The sequence below is a fragment of the Aotus nancymaae genome, unplaced genomic scaffold (genome assembly GCF_030222135.1).
Source record: "Aotus nancymaae isolate 86718 unplaced genomic scaffold, 86718_ANA_hifiasm-v0.15.2.pri h1tg000003l, whole genome shotgun sequence".
In the NCBI taxonomy this organism is placed as follows: Eukaryota; Metazoa; Chordata; class Mammalia; order Primates; family Aotidae; genus Aotus; species Aotus nancymaae.
In genome coordinates this window covers 65,921,093-65,936,439 of record NW_026988414.1, presented here as the reverse complement: position 1 = coordinate 65,936,439, position 15,347 = coordinate 65,921,093, and the positions used below count along the sequence as shown (strand labels likewise).

The window sequence follows — 15,347 nt, the reverse complement described above, 5'->3', positions numbered from 1 at the left end:
TCTACTTTATTTCTCTGGTCCAATACTGGTATATTTCTTTAGTTTTACCCACTTGATTATAACATTATAAAAATAAATAGCTCAAAATATTTAGGCTATTAGGAGAAAGTCAATTCTTATTTTTTATATCCTTTTTTTCTTTTTTTTGAGACAGCGTCTTACTCTGCAGCCCAGGCTAAAGTGCAGTGGGGCAATCAAGGCTCACTGCAGCCTCAACTTCCTGGGCTCAAGCGGTCCTTCCACCTCAGCCTCCTGAGTAGCTGGGACTACAGGCATGTGCCACCATGCCTGGGTAATTTTTTAAAAAATTTTTTTGTAGCGACGGGGTTTCGCTATGTTTCCCAGGCTGATCTCAAACTCCTGGACTCAAGTGATCTGCCCGCGTTGTCCTCCCAAAGTGCTGGGATTACAGGCGTGTGCCACTGTGCCCAGCCAACTCTTATCTTTTAGAATCTCAGTAAATCCCAGAAAATCTACAATATTTTAATCAGGCGTATTGTAGGATTGACAGTAATTATTTTTCATCACTTCTTGGCCTTTTGGCTAATATCAAGTGACAGTAATTATTTTTCATACTCCAAGTTATTTTTATAAAACCACATTTTAGGAGTTGTCACTGCATAATCTTACATTTAACCTACTTAAATTCTTTGTCAAATATGACAATATAAATCAATCAGTTAATAATTACGATGAGAACAAATAACAAAATAAGAATGCTGAGGACCATCCTAAATTCAGCTTTGTACAGAATTACTCAGGGTCCTATGAGAACCAGAATTCTTTTCTTCTGGAGGATGCTTTGTCTCTTTCCAGTATTTTATTTAATATCTCAGGCTCTACTTACTCTTAACCCCATTTCAGTCCTTTTGATTGCTGTTTCAAGACTCTGAATGTCTAGAGTCTCTCCTTTTTCCTCAAGTGAGAATTTTGTTAATTTCTCCTTTAACTGATAAAGGTCTTCATGGACCTATAGGTATAAAAATGAAAAATATTGAAAGAATTCATAGTCCATCTATAGCAGATATTTAGGTTTGTAATGTACTTGAATTGGTAGAGCCATAAAGCTGATTTTATGGTATTCATTGAAAAGGACCACCTTTATGCTTCTAAGATATTCTTTATTGAGAATGCTCTGTGATTGTCTCTCAGATTGTGAAAAATGATGCTTTCATGTTATTTCTGTTTTTCCTTCTCCCATTAGAAATAGATTTGAGATAAAACTGCAACTCAAATGGTTTCTACTTTCCTTTTTTTTGAGATGAAATCTCTCTCTGTTGCCCAGGCTGGAGTGCAGTGGCAGGGTTTCGGCTCACTGCAACCTCCACCTTCTGGGTTCAAGCAATTCTCCTGCCTCAGCCTCCCAATTAGCTAGGATTACAGGCACACGCTGCCACGCTCGGCTAATTTTTTTGTATTTTAGTAGAGACAGGGTTTCACTGTGTTGCCCAGGCTGGTTGCGAACTCCTGAGCTCAAGCAATCCACTCGCCTCAGCCTCCCAAAGTGCTGGGGATTATAGGCATGAGCCACCGTACCCAGCCCGGTTTCTGCTTTATTAAGTGGTAAAAGAGTTGAGTCTGAGATAATAAGAGGTTTGTGCCAAATTCCAATTTCTACAAATTGGTTAAGAGGAAAGAAAACAAACTTCCAGCAAAGAAACTGTGGCAGAACCAATGTCTTTCAAAAAAAGTATTGTAAATGCGTTGTCAGTGCCTGTTGGTTTTCCATCCTAGGCTGGGTCTTCCCCACTTACTGCTCTGAAGAAGTAGTTCATTAGGTGTTGTGACCTTGATTTTGGTTTATGTAGTGAGAAATGAAAATTATCCCTGAAGAAAAAGGAACAAATGTTATTAAACATTTTTCCTTCAATTTGTATTTTCCTTGGAAATGATGAACATCTCTCCAACATCAGGCACCCTTAGAATAAAATGGGCACTATGAAATTAGAAAGCACAAGATTCTCTGCATTCATATTAGAAACCAAACTTCAGATAAATACAGATGGCACCAATTATTGTATGGGCTGCTGCCACAAAAAAACATTTTGTTATGCAAATTTATGAACCCAACACTTGTTTCAGCAATAGTCACACCAATAACAATCTGCAAACTGGGTTGCTAAAGGCATTTTGAAGAAGTTACTTTTCTGTTAGTATAACTGGACTCAACACTGATCCAGCCTGTGTTAGTGATTAGTCTCAAATGTTGCCATGGAGCCAAGTATTCAAAAGATCAGAATTTACATCTTTTCACTGATGGGCATCAGTCTGGCCGATACATCTGATCATCTGAACTCTGCACAAATTGTCATGTAAGGCCTTCAGAACTCACAGATTGAAATTTGAACACACCTACTGCTTGCTTGCAAGCACTAAGCATAAAGATGTACTTCTTTCTATTGTTTTATCCAAATTACTGCTGCAAGCTGATTTGCCATCTAGTGTCTGAAGACATTTGGAAAGTATAGAGAGGCAGTTGAAGGGCAAGGCCCTTTATAGGCCTGTATTTTTTTGGTTCCTCCTTTGAATGTAGTGACTTTCCCTCTTCTAGTATCTGTAGCTCCATGCATCTTTCTGTAATTACGTCTATCAACTACTAGAGGGAGAGAAAACCATACCAAAGGTTTTTTTTTCCCCCCACCTGCCTTGTGTGGACAAAGATACTTCTTCATAGAGTTGTCTCTCAGATTGTAAAAAATGATGCATTCATATTATTTCTGTTTTTCCTTCTTAAATCCATTAGAAATAGATTTAAGATAAAACTTTAAGATAGTATGTAATAGGCTTGGTACATAGTAAGAACTCAATAAAAGGCAGGGGAACATAATTCCTAGCTTTATCGCCTATTAGTCACATGATTTCCATATATCCAAATTTTCTGAATTTCTAATTTCTTTGTCCAGAATAAAAAAGAATTACCCTACCTAAAATTGCTGAATGAAAACGAGGTAATATGTATGAAAATGAATCAGTATAGGCTTTGGTGCTGACAGATATGAACTGGAATCCTGCTGTCTTCTTTACTAAACTGAACTTGGGAAAGTTACTTAGCCTCTTAGAGGCTGAGTGTTCTCATCTGTAAAATGGGAATAATAATAGCTAACTCTGAATAGTGGTAAGAGTAAAACGAGTAAAAATATAAGTACTTTATACAGTGCTAAGCACATGGGGGGCACTGAACAAATGTTAGTTCTCCTCTTCTGAAGTGTAAAACCTAGTGACTCTCCTCACACTATAGCTGATACTCCTTAAATGTTAATTGAATTGACTTGCTCCCTAATCTTTCTCAAGAGTTTTTCCTTTTCTTGCTAGATATTTTCTGCCCCCCTCTTAACAACCAACCACCTGTTTGTATAATTGCAATAGAGACAAGTACTACAGAAAACTTGGGTTAGAAAAAAAGACTGAGTTCTAAATCTCTGTTTTTCTTCAAACAGATCCAATCTACCATATTGAAATTTACATATCATCCATCATCTCTGTGATCATCAAACACCATTCTTTCCATAAATTTTCTACTTGGAGAAAGATTATTATTTTGACAATTTGGGGGCCAAGCTACTTAATGAGAAGTCCTTGAAAGATTTAATGCAGCAAAGATTTGTTCTAGAATTTACAAGCAATATAAAATTCTACTTGCTTCATCTCTGCTAAAGATAGAGTTTGGCTGAGTTATTCTCATCACCTCAATTATCTTTAACTTCTTTTTTTTTTTTTGACACGGAGTCTCACTGTGTCGCCCACACTGGAGTGCAGTGGTGCAATCTCGGCTTACTGTAACCTCAGCCTCCTGGGTTCAAGTAAGTCTCCCTGCCTCAGCCTCCTGAGTAGCTGGGATTACAGGGGCTTGCCACCATGCCTGCCTAATTTTTATATTTTTTACTAGAGATGGGGTTTTGCCATGTTGACCAGGTTGGTCTTGAACTCCTGACCTCCTGACCTCAGGTGATCTGCCCACCTTGGCCTCCCAAAGTTTGGGGAATACTGGCGTGAGCCACCACACCTGGCTAACTTCATTCATTTTTATATTGTATGCACCTGACAAATCAGAGTGGTTGATAAGAAAGACAATGAAAATAGCAAACTGTCAATTGAGCTCCCCTATTTCCAAGATCAGCATGAACACACAATTGCTGGATTTTTGTGTTCACACACAATTGTTGGATTTTAACAAAAAAGCTAATTTTGAATCATAAGATCGGGTAATAATACTTGTTACACAAACTTGTTTAATATTTGAGTCAAGCAAGCAAGCATTTATAAAGATATATTAAAAAGATACCACATTTTAATGAAGCATAAAAACAAAGCTTCTAAGAGTTACAAAGCATTATTGGAAACATGCCAGAGTCATTACCACACTTCTGCAAGATTACATCATAAACATGCCATAGCCTATTTAAGGATCAATACATACTGGATGTATTCATGGGCAAGATGCTTTACTTCTTTGTACCTTGGGGTTTTCTGTAAACTGGGGCTAAAAAATAATACCTACAACACCTTTGAGAACCACTGGTCTAAAAAGCTGTTTCATATATCTGATTGAAACACACACCTAACTGACCATATTAGGGTGAAACAAGAAGAAATTTAAAGTACCTCTGCTTTACAGTTTATTGCCCGCGCACACATGCACACACATTCACTCACTGACTTGCCAGAAACAATTTGATTGCCTAGGTTAACCACAAAGGATGTCTACTTTTACATTAAATTATGTAGCTTTGGGGAAATTGGGATAATTTGGAGTCAGAAGTGGATCTAATCCAAACTATACATCCTATGAAAGAAGAAAGTGAGGTCCAGACAGGTGAAGTTACTAGATCAAAGTCACTACTTGTGAGAATGTCAAAGGCATTCTGACTTCCCCTCAAGTGCTTTCCACTAGACATACTAATTATTGGTAGCCTGTCTGAGGGAAATAAATCATAGCCTCAAGTAGAAGTAGAATCCATGTTGGCACATTTGGGTGGTGCTACATACTCACAAATTCTCAGGATTCACTGGGAAAGTAGGGAAAGTCTTCCAAATTTCCTCACTATACATATTCTACATGTAGAGAATAGAATTTTATACTATATAGAAATCAGTCTTAATAATCTGATTAATATGTAGGCTCTCTTCCTCTACATAGCCCTTTACTTAATATGTCCACAGTAATCCTTTTAAACAAGTAGGGGTGCATAACATGGATATGACTATTAGGTCTTCTGACCCATTTCACAATTCAGTGTCAACAGCTGTCTATTACTCTAATGTTGTATCCTAGGTAGCAGTCTCCACTATTCTAATTATTTGGAATCTATAAAAAGAGGGGGTACATGCAGCAAAGAATTAACCTTACCCAAAGAGAGGTCCAGTCTTTGCCTTTGGCTACTGGGCGGTGATCTCTAGGCCCCAGGATGTCCTGCCTGATAGAAGTGTCTTTGTGGGCTTTGGCCACCAGACAGTCCAACAACATGATTTATAATGGGTGTTTTGATCCATGCTGTATCAGTTCAAACCTCTGGAGCAGTGGGAGACTAAAAGTATCCAGGAAGGGCTGGAGATCAACAGTCAGCCATGAGGGCAGTGTGAGATTGAGCCCCAGTAAAAACTCTGGACACCAAAGCCTATATAAGGTTATCTAGTTGCAACATTCTATGCATATTGCCACATATTGTGGCTGGGAGGAAGTAATGCAGGTAAGGACGTCCATGACTCCACAGGGATAAGATGACCAAAAGCTCTGTGTTTGGAACCCTCCTGGACCCCAGGCTATGCATCTCTTCCCTTGGCTAATTTGTATTCTTTCACTATAATAAAACCGGAAGTGTGAGCACAGCACTTTCCTGAGTTCTATGAATAGTTCTAGTGAAGCACTGAATGTGAGGGTGGTGGTGGGGCCCCTAAATTTGTACGAAGCTGGTCTGAAGTGAGGTGGTTCTGGGGACCCTGGAACTTGCAGGTAGTGTTGAAGTTAGGGCAGTGTTGTGGAGACTGTTCCCTCAGACTTTGCAGTTTGGCTAAAATCATTGCCAGGTGATGGTGATAAAAAATCAGAAAAGATTTAGGTATGATTCTTAATGGGGAAGTCTGAAATTGGTGAGTTCAGGAGCTTGTATTTGGGAGAAGGTAGATTTAGGGGAAGTTTCCCCTAGATGGGAGGTAAAAGATCAAAATTCTGACAGAAAAATTAGATCTGTTAGAAGAGTAAGATCCACTTCAGATGCACTGAGTGACAGTTCTGATAGAGTGACCTCAGGCAAACGACTTCAAGACTTAGTACTGAGTACCAGCTCGCAGAGACCCCCCACCCAGTAGCACTGAAGGAAGTAAGAGGCAGACACCCAGATAGAACAGCCAAGTGGGTGTATCCTGGGGGCCAGCAGCCTTCCAAACTGAGAGACTCAGGGGCTGACAGCATTCCAGGCAGGAGGCCCCGAGTAGACGCTGACCCATACATTTATTCTCCGCGAAAAGGTGATCATTATTAACAACAGATGTTCGGCATTTTCTCATAACACGAAACACGCCAAGTAGTCAGCTGGTGCCCTCTTACCACTGATCACAAACAAAAAACATATTCTAAAAAGTATTCTCCACAAGGGAGCCATGGGGGCAGGGTCAGATAGCTTAAAGAATTGTTTCCACAGGTGTATGACATTTATATATTGTCTTGCCACTTTGGAATGCCCCAAGTAGTTTTCTACTTGGGGGTGGGGGTGGCTAGGTTTTCCTTACCATCATTCTTCCTAGCAAACAATGTATTCTATCACACACTCAGCATTCATCAATATTCATAAACGTAGTATTTCTCAACATTAATATTCATAAACAACACTTCTCAACAACTTAGTCAAATGCAGCTATTATATATGTGATAGTTAAAACTGATGATATATGTGGAAATATCTTAAAGTTACCACACGTAAATGTGAAAACAAAATGCTATAACCATTTCAGAAACACCTGAGTGGAACTGTTGAGCAACATTGGTAAAGTCAAGACTTTGACATTTTCCCTCTCAAATTAAAAAGCTCTTTCGGTTGGGCGCAGTGGCTCACACCTGTAATCCCAGTACTTTGGGAGGCCAAAGAGGGCGCATCACGAGGTCGGGAGTTCCAGACCAGCCTGGCCAATATGGTGAAACCCCGTTTCTACTAAAAAATACAAAATTTAGCTGGGCGTGGTGCCACGCGCCTGTAGTCCCAGCTACTCGGGAGGCTGAGGCAGGAGAATCGCTTGAACCTGGGAGACGGAGGTTGCAGTGAGCCGAAATCACTCCAGCCTGGGCGACAGAGTGAAACTGTCTCCAAAAAAAAAAGTCTTTTTAAATGTCACATTTTTTCATTCCAAGTTATCTTAATTTTTCTGTGTGTGCGTTCTTAAACAAGGAACATTTAAATCCAAACAATTGGACTGTTTAAAAAAAGCAATTTACATATTTCAATTTGTCTCCAAATTGATTTTCGCCTCCTAGAATGTCCGATTTGTCTCTCCTCCAATCCCGATATCATGAGTTCAAATTTTTCAGAATATAACGTTTACAAATGGTGCCCGCAAGAGGGCATTTTGGGAGGCCGAGGCGAGTGGATCACGAGGTCAGCTCAAGACTAGCCTGACCAACACAGTGAAACCCTGTCTCTATTAAAAATTAAAAAATTAGCTGGATGTGGTAGCAGGCGCCTGTAATCGCAATACCTCTGGAGGCTGAGGCAGGAGAATTGCTTGAACCCGGGAGGCGGAGGGTGCAGTGAGCGGAGATCGCGCGGTTGCAAGAGCGAAACTCTGTCTCCAAAAAAAAAAAGGTGCCTCAGCGTGAGGTGAACTTTTCTGAAGTAAAAGTTCCGGGTGAACGGTTTTAGAGTTTTCCCAGACGCAGAATATCGCGCTTCTGGGGCGTAACCTCCAGGGTAAGTCACTGGGAGTGTGCTGGGCCATGGGGGAAGGTCAGGGTGGGCATTTTTGGGAGGCTCTCGCGTGTTGGAGGCAGTCCAGGGTCGGCGCCCCAAATGGGTGGGCGCCGGCAAATCGACGCGCCGGGCCTCGCTCGAAAGTGGCGCGGCTGGGCAGAGCCAGGGAAGGCCCGTTTCCCACCTGGATTAAGATGGATCCGACAGGGTCGTGGTTTTCAGTGTTCTCAGCCATGGCTAGGGCAGGAGGAACTGCTACCTCCGCGGAGGCGCGGTCTCCAAGCGCAGAAACCTTCAGCCCAGGGCTCTGATCCCCATGGCAACACCACGCGCGGCCTGGCCTGTTCCACGCTGGGAGCGGAAGGGGGGTGGGGGCGGGGTCAGGCCAGCCTAGTCATTCCGAGAACGCCCTCCCTGGCGTGTCTCCCCCTCGCGCCGGCGGCCGTGGTGCAGCCCAAGGCGGAAGCGGCTGCCTGAAGGAACCGGCTCGCGAACGCAGCAATGGCTGCGGGCGTACCCTGTGCGTTGGTCACTAGCTGCTCCTCCACCTTCTCTGGGGACCGGCTGGTCCAACGTGAGTAGATAGGCGCCTGGGCCGACCTCCAAGGCCCCTGAGCCTCGGCGGACGACGGCCCCAGCACCACGGCCTCTGTGGGCCTTGTCACCGCCGCGGGCCCTGTGCTCTTCCTCCACTCGGTCTAGGCGCCCAGTCTCCCCAGGTGGCTGCCCTTAGCTCTTAAACTCGTGCTTTTCTGCCCACCCTGCCCTCTTCCGCGTTCTTTTCGGCTTCTTGTGTAAAGTGAGGCTGATTCCCGCTCTGCCCAGCCCAGCCCACAGGTTTTTGCGAGGATCCGTTGAGATGAACCGGAAGGCTCTTTGGAAATTGCGCTAGGTTACAGGAGTGTAAGGTGCTGGAATTGTTGATATCGTGATGTTTGTTGCTATCCTTGCTGCTCCAGTAGAGAGTGTTTCCTCCGAATTCTTGGCTACATCTTAATGTGTACATTATAAGACTTGTTAGCTTTGTTCCCTCCACTCCAGTAATTCACGCCTTTCTTCTGAGGCGTGGGCTCTCTGCCAACATGAGTTTTTGGGTATGTTTGCGCCTCGTGCCTTTGCTTATAGACCCTCATAATGGCTGTCGAACTTAGTAACTCTTTGAAGAGAGAACATGGGACTGGATCATAAGCCAACTCTACCACTAAAGGGCTCTGTGAAGTTGAATTATATGTAACTCAAGACTTCTGTTTTAAGTGTAAGGCTTAGGATCAGAGCAATGACTTAGCTGTATGATCTTGAGCAAGTCACCTAACCTCTCTGCCTTTCCTTTTTTCTTTCTTTTCTTTTTTTTCTTTTTTCTTTTTTTAGGAGACGAGATCTTGCTCTGTCGCCCAAGCTGGAGTGCAGTGATGCAATCATAGCTCACTTCAGCCTCGAACTCCTGGGCTCAAGTGATCCTCCTGCTTCAGCCTCCCAAGTAGCTGGGACTACAGGCTCACACCACGAAGCTTGGCTAATTTTTTTTTTTTTTTTTTTTTTAATAGAGCCAAGGTCTCGCTATGGCTGGACTCCAGCCTAAGTCTTGCTCAGGCTGGACTCCAGCTCCTCGTTTCAAGCGATCCTCCCGTCTTGGGCTTCCAAAGTGCTGAGATTACAGGCGTGAGCCACTGTGTCTGCCTAGCTACCTTCCGCTTTCTTTTTGTTTACTCTCTTTCTTTTTTTTTTTTTTAAATACAGGGTCTCACTCTGCTGCCCAGGCTGGAGTGCAGTGGCATTATCTCGGCTCACTACAACCTCTGCCTCCTAGGCTCAAGGCATCCTTTCACCTCAGCCTCCCAAGTAGCTGGGACTACAGGCCGGTGCCACTATTCCCGGGTAATTGCCCGCCCCCTCTCCCCATCCTACGGAATTTGGCCACGTTGCCCAGGCTGATCTACAACTCCTGGTCTCAAGTGATCTGCCTGCCTTGGCCTCCCAAATTGCTGGGATTCCAGTCGTGAGCACTGCGCCTGGCCCCTTCACTTTTTCTGTATATAACATAGGACTAATTTTCATAAGATTGTACTTAACCCAGGGTCTGGCACATAGTAAACATTTGATAAACGATAGACATTATTATTAAGGCATATTACTATCTCCATAACCCTCAATTACCTGAACCTTAAAATGGGGCATATGAGCCAATTTCAGGAATATTTGAAGGACAGATGATGTGACATTTTGAATGCACTTTGTAAACTGTAAAGCATTGTACAATTATAATTTGTTTGCTACACCTGTCAAATGACAGAATTAGGTGAGATATTCCTTCAGTGCAGATATATGACTTCGTTATCATTTGTGATCACTTAGAAAGTTCCTTGCTAGGGTAAAAGCTTAATTATAGCTTTTAATTAAGTGGTAATCAGCTGGTCTAAATAGGCTTCTTACCTTTAAGCAGCGCTCCTTCCCCTTCCCTCCCTCCTTTTCTTCCTTCATCCATCTTTCTGTGTTTCATTGTAAAACTAGTGCATACTTAAAATTTAGCATACAGAGAAAAGAAAACAGCCATAGTCTCCTTACCCAACTACAAATACTGTTAACATTTCTTTCCAGCCTTTGTTTCCAATGCAGTTTCTTAAAAAGAAATTGTAATCACATTTGATACACAATTATTTTTGTTCTTTTTGATTTTTTTAATATACAATTCTTATCCTGAGATTTATTAAAAATTAGTTTCTCACATATATCCATCTAGTATATAACCCAGGTTTGCTCAAGATTCTTAAAAATGTAAATAACTTTCCAAAAGACTTACATACATTTGCATTTGGACTCCTATTAGCAATACATGAGAGTCTTTTCAGGATAATCTTAGAACATTTTTTTATTTTGAGACATTGTTTTGCTGTGTTGCCCAGGCTGGAGTGCAATGACGGGGTCTTGGTTCACTGCAACCTCCACCTCCCTGGTTCAAGCTATTCTTGTGTCTCGGCCTCCTGAGTAGCTGGGATTACACGTGCCTGCCACCACACCTGGCTAATTTTTGTGTTTTCAGTAGAGATGGGGGTTTTACCATATTGGCCAGGCTGGTCTCAAACTCCTGACCTCGTGATCACCTGCCTTGGCTTCCCAAAGTGCTGGGATTACAGGCATGAGCCACCGTGCCAGGCCCAATCTCAGGAATATTAATTATTCTGATGGCTGTGGTGTTCTGTTGTGTGCTTTAATGTTTATAATCAGCAAACATGGTCGCTACCTTGAAGTAGCTGATTACCTGTAGTGAGCAAATAGTAACATTGTCCTTCTGTAAAGGGTATTAGCATTATTGGGGGTAAAATGAATTTTGTAAAATAACCCATTTTATCTCTGTATGTAAAATGCTCTTTTATTTTGGGTTAAAATTGGATGACTTTTCCATTGCAACTCATTACTGTCATGTAGTAAAAAATAAAGGAAGAACAATTAGCACATTACTTGAATAAGGAAAAGTGAACCATGAAAGAGGGCTTATCATTTCTTCCAGTGTTATGAGTAGGATAACAGTGGATAGCATTAAAATGAAGTATTTGCTGAGCATTCAATCTTTGACTGTAATTAAAGATAGGATTAAATTAATTACAAGTTGACTGTAATTTTGAAATAAGAGATGGAGTCCACATAATATTTTGTCAAGTGTTTTTTAGATTGAATCAGATCTATCTTTTTGGAAAGGTTTGGTTCTACTACTTGTATCAGCAAGGGAAACCTTTAGGGGTCTCCAGTTTGTCTTTCCTTGGAAGTCTGCTCTATCTTATCTTAGTGCTTTTAACCACCAGTGGGAAATATAACCAAGTAACAGTTTATTAGTAACGTTCTTAAAACAGTCCAAGCACAGTGTCACATGCTTGTAATTCTGGCACTTTGGGAGGCCAAGGCAGGAGGATCACGTGAGCCCAGGAATTCAAGACCAGCCTGGGAGACCCAGTCTCTACAAAATAAAAATGTTAATAAATTAGCCAGGCGTGGTGGTATGTGCCTGTTGTCCTAGCTTCTCGGGAGGCTAAGGTAGGAGGATTGGTTGAGCCTGGAAGATCGAGGCTGCAGTGAGTTGTGATTGCGCCACTGCCCTCCAGCCTAGGTGACAGAGCATGACCCTGTCTCAAATACACACACACACTTAAGAATCAGTAGGCCTCTACTATGGGTAAAGTGCATGCATGGACTTCATCAGAATTGTTTTCTTTTTGTTAGTCAAAGACCTTATTTGCAGTATTCTGGGTGGATGTCTGACATCAGATAAAAGGGGCATTACTGACAGGGTAGATTTTTTAAAGGGGAATGAAGCCTCAGGATGCTTGAGAAACTTGTAAGGTAATACATGGCATGACAGCAAATGTCTACTCCACTACCAGAGCTCTTTCCACCTCACATATATTTTACAAAAGTTTTACTTTATTTTGGGAAAGTATATTCTGATGAATATTTATTAAACACAGAGACAGTCTCTGTTCAGTTACTGCAGCTAGAATGATGGCTAAGATACTATTCCTGCCCTTGAGAGGAATGTAGAAAGTGTATCCGCCATAGGCCAGGCACAGTCTCTAATCCCAGCGCTTTGGGAAGCCAAGGTGGGTGAATCACTTGAGGTCAGGAGTTCGAGACCAGCCTGGCCAACATGGAGAAACCCCATTTCTACTAAAAATGCAAAAATTAGCTGGGCATGGTCACGCATGCCTATAATCCCAGCTACTCAGGTGGCAGAGGCAGAAGGATCTCTTAAACACAGCAGGTAGAGGTTGCAGTGAGCAAAGATCATACCACTGCACACTAGCCTGGGTGACAGTGAGACCCTGTCTGAAAGTCTCAAGAAAAAGGGAAAGAAAGAAAAGAAAGTGTATGCTCCACCTGTGAAAATGGTAAAATGAAGATACCTAAGTTTTAACATCTTATTATACTTCTCTAGAAGGAACTTTAGATAGAAAAGTCCCTGGAAACTTGTTTGGTTTTAAAGTATGTAATGCCAACTCAGCAACTGTAGTCCAGTTTCTACATCTGAACAAACATCTGGAACATCTGGAACAAAATTCTTTCTTTTAGTGAAATGTAGGAATTTGGAGCTCTTGCAATCATAACAAGCATTTATATGTATCAGTACTTTTCTCAAGCACGTATTCACTTCATTTAGTTCAGTCTTTGTATCCCTGTGAAGGTAGGCTATGTCCATTTTACAGATGAAGAAACTGCTTTGGGAATACTAAATGACTTGCCCAAGTGCTGGGGCATATGTTCAAATTCAGGATTTGTATGGATGGGAATGTGTGACTGTAATGTGTTGAGATTCCTTAGCAGTCAGAACTATTTAAATTTAAGATGGTGGCATTGGTGTAAGCAATGATAGAGAAGATGACCTCTAAACTGTTTTAAAATATGCTCACATTGCCATTTGGGATGATTGAAGTCTTAATTCTGAATGGAGGGGGAAAAAATTGTTGCCTTATAGATCCTCTGTTGCCCAGAGGACCTATATTAAATGGAGCATTATTTAATATGTGTATTATATTAAATACATATTAAAAAGAGCATTATGACTGGGCATGGTGGCTCATGCCTATAATCCTGGCACTTTGGGAGGCTGAGGCAGGCGGATCACAAGGTCAGGAGATCCAGACCATCCTGGCCAACATGGTAAGACCCCATCTCTATTAAAATACAAAAAATTAGCTGGGCATGCTGGCACATGCTTGTAGTCCCAGCTACTTAGGAGGCTGAGGCAGGGGAATTGCTTGAACTTGGGAGGTGGAGATTGCAGTGAGCTGAGATCATGCTACTGCACTCCAGCTTAGTGACAGAGTAAGACTCTGTCTAAAAAAAACAAAAAGTCTCACACCTATAATCCTAGCACTTTGGGAAGCCGAGACGGGTGGATCACGAGGTCAGGAGTGCAAGACCAGCCTGGCCAAGATGGTAAAACCCCGTCTTTACTAAAATACAAAAAAAAATTAGCTGGGCATGGTAGTGCACACCTGTAATCCCAGCTACTCTGAAGGCTGAGGCAGGAAATTGCTTGAACCCGGGAGGAGGAGGTTGCAGTGAGCCAAGGTTGCACCACTGCACTCCAGCCTGGGCGACAGAGTGAGACTCTGTCTCAAAAAAAAAAAAAAGCATTATGTATACCTGATAGGTAGTCTAACAATGTCTCAATTTTTATTTTCTCAGTTGATTGAACTCAGACATGTATTGGTGATTCTCATTGTACAGGATTAACATTAAAAATAAAGGGTTGTTTGAGATCATCTCTAACGTAACATCTTTTCTAGATGTAAAATTCTGTGTTATTGGTCAGGTGTTGGCTCACGCCTGTAATCCAAGCACTTTGAGAGGCTGAGGAAGGTGGATCACCTGAGGTCAGGAATTCCAGAGCAGCCTGGCCAACATTTGAAACCCTGTCTCTACTAAAAATACAAAAATTAGCCCAGCATGGTGGTGGGTGCCTGTAATCCCAGGTACTCGGGAGGCTGAGGCAGGAGAATTGCTTGATCCCGGGAGGCGGAGATTGCAGTAAGCTGAGATCACACCACTGCACTCCAACCTGGGTGACAGAGTGAGACCCTTTCTCAAAAAAAAAAAAGATTCTATGTTGTTATGTTATTTATTTTTATGCAAGATTTATGTAATGCTTCTTAACTTGACTTTTTTTCCTTTGTGTTTTATTTTTTGCAAACTTAGGAATCAAGCCTTGTTTTAAGGTTGCAGTAGATAACTTGTGGAGTAGAAAATGTAACCTTTTGTGATTGAAATTCAGATGCATTTACCCATAGAAACAACCCTCTGGTCCTCAGGTTTCTGAAACTCCAGAACCAGAAAGCTCAATTATTTAATTGGTAAACTAGGCTTTGGAGAATTACACAGAAAGCCAACCATATTCATTGCTTCTTTGGAAAATGCGTTCTTCTGCAAGGTTGGTAGTTTGTTTCTAGGTCTGTCAGACTCCTCCTATACTTGTGAAGTAATTTACTAAAGAGAGCATTGTAATTTCAAAGGTAGAGGCTTGTGCTGCTTTGACACCATTGTCTAGGAACAGAATGGGGATAAAGGCTTGAGTCTTCCAATGTGCATTTTTCTGTAGCTTCTTGAGGTAGTCTGAGTGCACCCTTAGGTTTACTCTGGGAATACGTAATTTTTGCTTAAGCAAAGTTACTTATTTTGTTGTGGTAAGAGGACTCTGCCTTTGATTGTATATTTCCAAGTCTTTAATTTCTTCAAAGAATGGAAGATTGGGCCAGCAACATCTACCACAAGGGTCTAGAGTTGTCATCACAGAGTGATTCAGTAGATGGTCAGATGAGGGCAGTGATTTCAACTGATTGAGGTGAGGGAACTGATTGTTTTTAGCTGTGGTACTTAATATATTTATACTTTTTCAATCAACACTAAAAGGAGGACTGATTTTTATGTTTATTAAAAGAGGGAGGTTGTCAGCAATCTAAG

At 41.8% G+C, this 15,347-nt stretch overlaps 2 protein-coding genes across 5 annotated transcripts in view; one reads left to right on the top strand and one right to left on the bottom strand.

Annotated features, from left to right (window-relative positions):
• Nucleotides 1-8,246, bottom strand: part of IQCH (IQ motif containing H) — a 280,207-nt gene extending 271,961 nt beyond the window's left edge. Inside the window, exons 1-2 of one of the 2 annotated variants that reach the window (XM_012451365.2) lie at nt 8,083-8,246; nt 848-970 (exon numbers count right to left, since the gene is read on the bottom strand). In XM_012451365.2, the coding sequence (XP_012306788.1) occupies nt 848-970; nt 8,083-8,133 (174 nt within the window). In that variant the 5' untranslated portion in view covers nt 8,134-8,246. The remainder of the gene's footprint in view (nt 1-847; nt 971-8,082) is intronic. The other variant, XM_064381963.1, reaches the window with a different exon arrangement.
• AAGAB (alpha and gamma adaptin binding protein) overlaps nt 7,836-15,347 on the top strand; it is a 62,850-nt gene continuing 55,338 nt past the window's right edge. Inside the window, exon 1 of one of the 3 annotated variants that reach the window (XM_012451370.3) lies at nt 7,836-7,898. Coding sequence is in view for 1 of the 3 variants with exons in the window: in XM_012451368.3 (XP_012306791.1) it covers nt 8,400-8,472 (73 nt within the window). In the remaining 2 variants the exon portion in view is untranslated. Of the gene's footprint in view, nt 7,899-8,369; nt 8,618-15,347 lie in introns of those variants that run through there. The other 2 variants (XM_012451368.3, XM_012451369.3) reach the window with 2 other exon arrangements.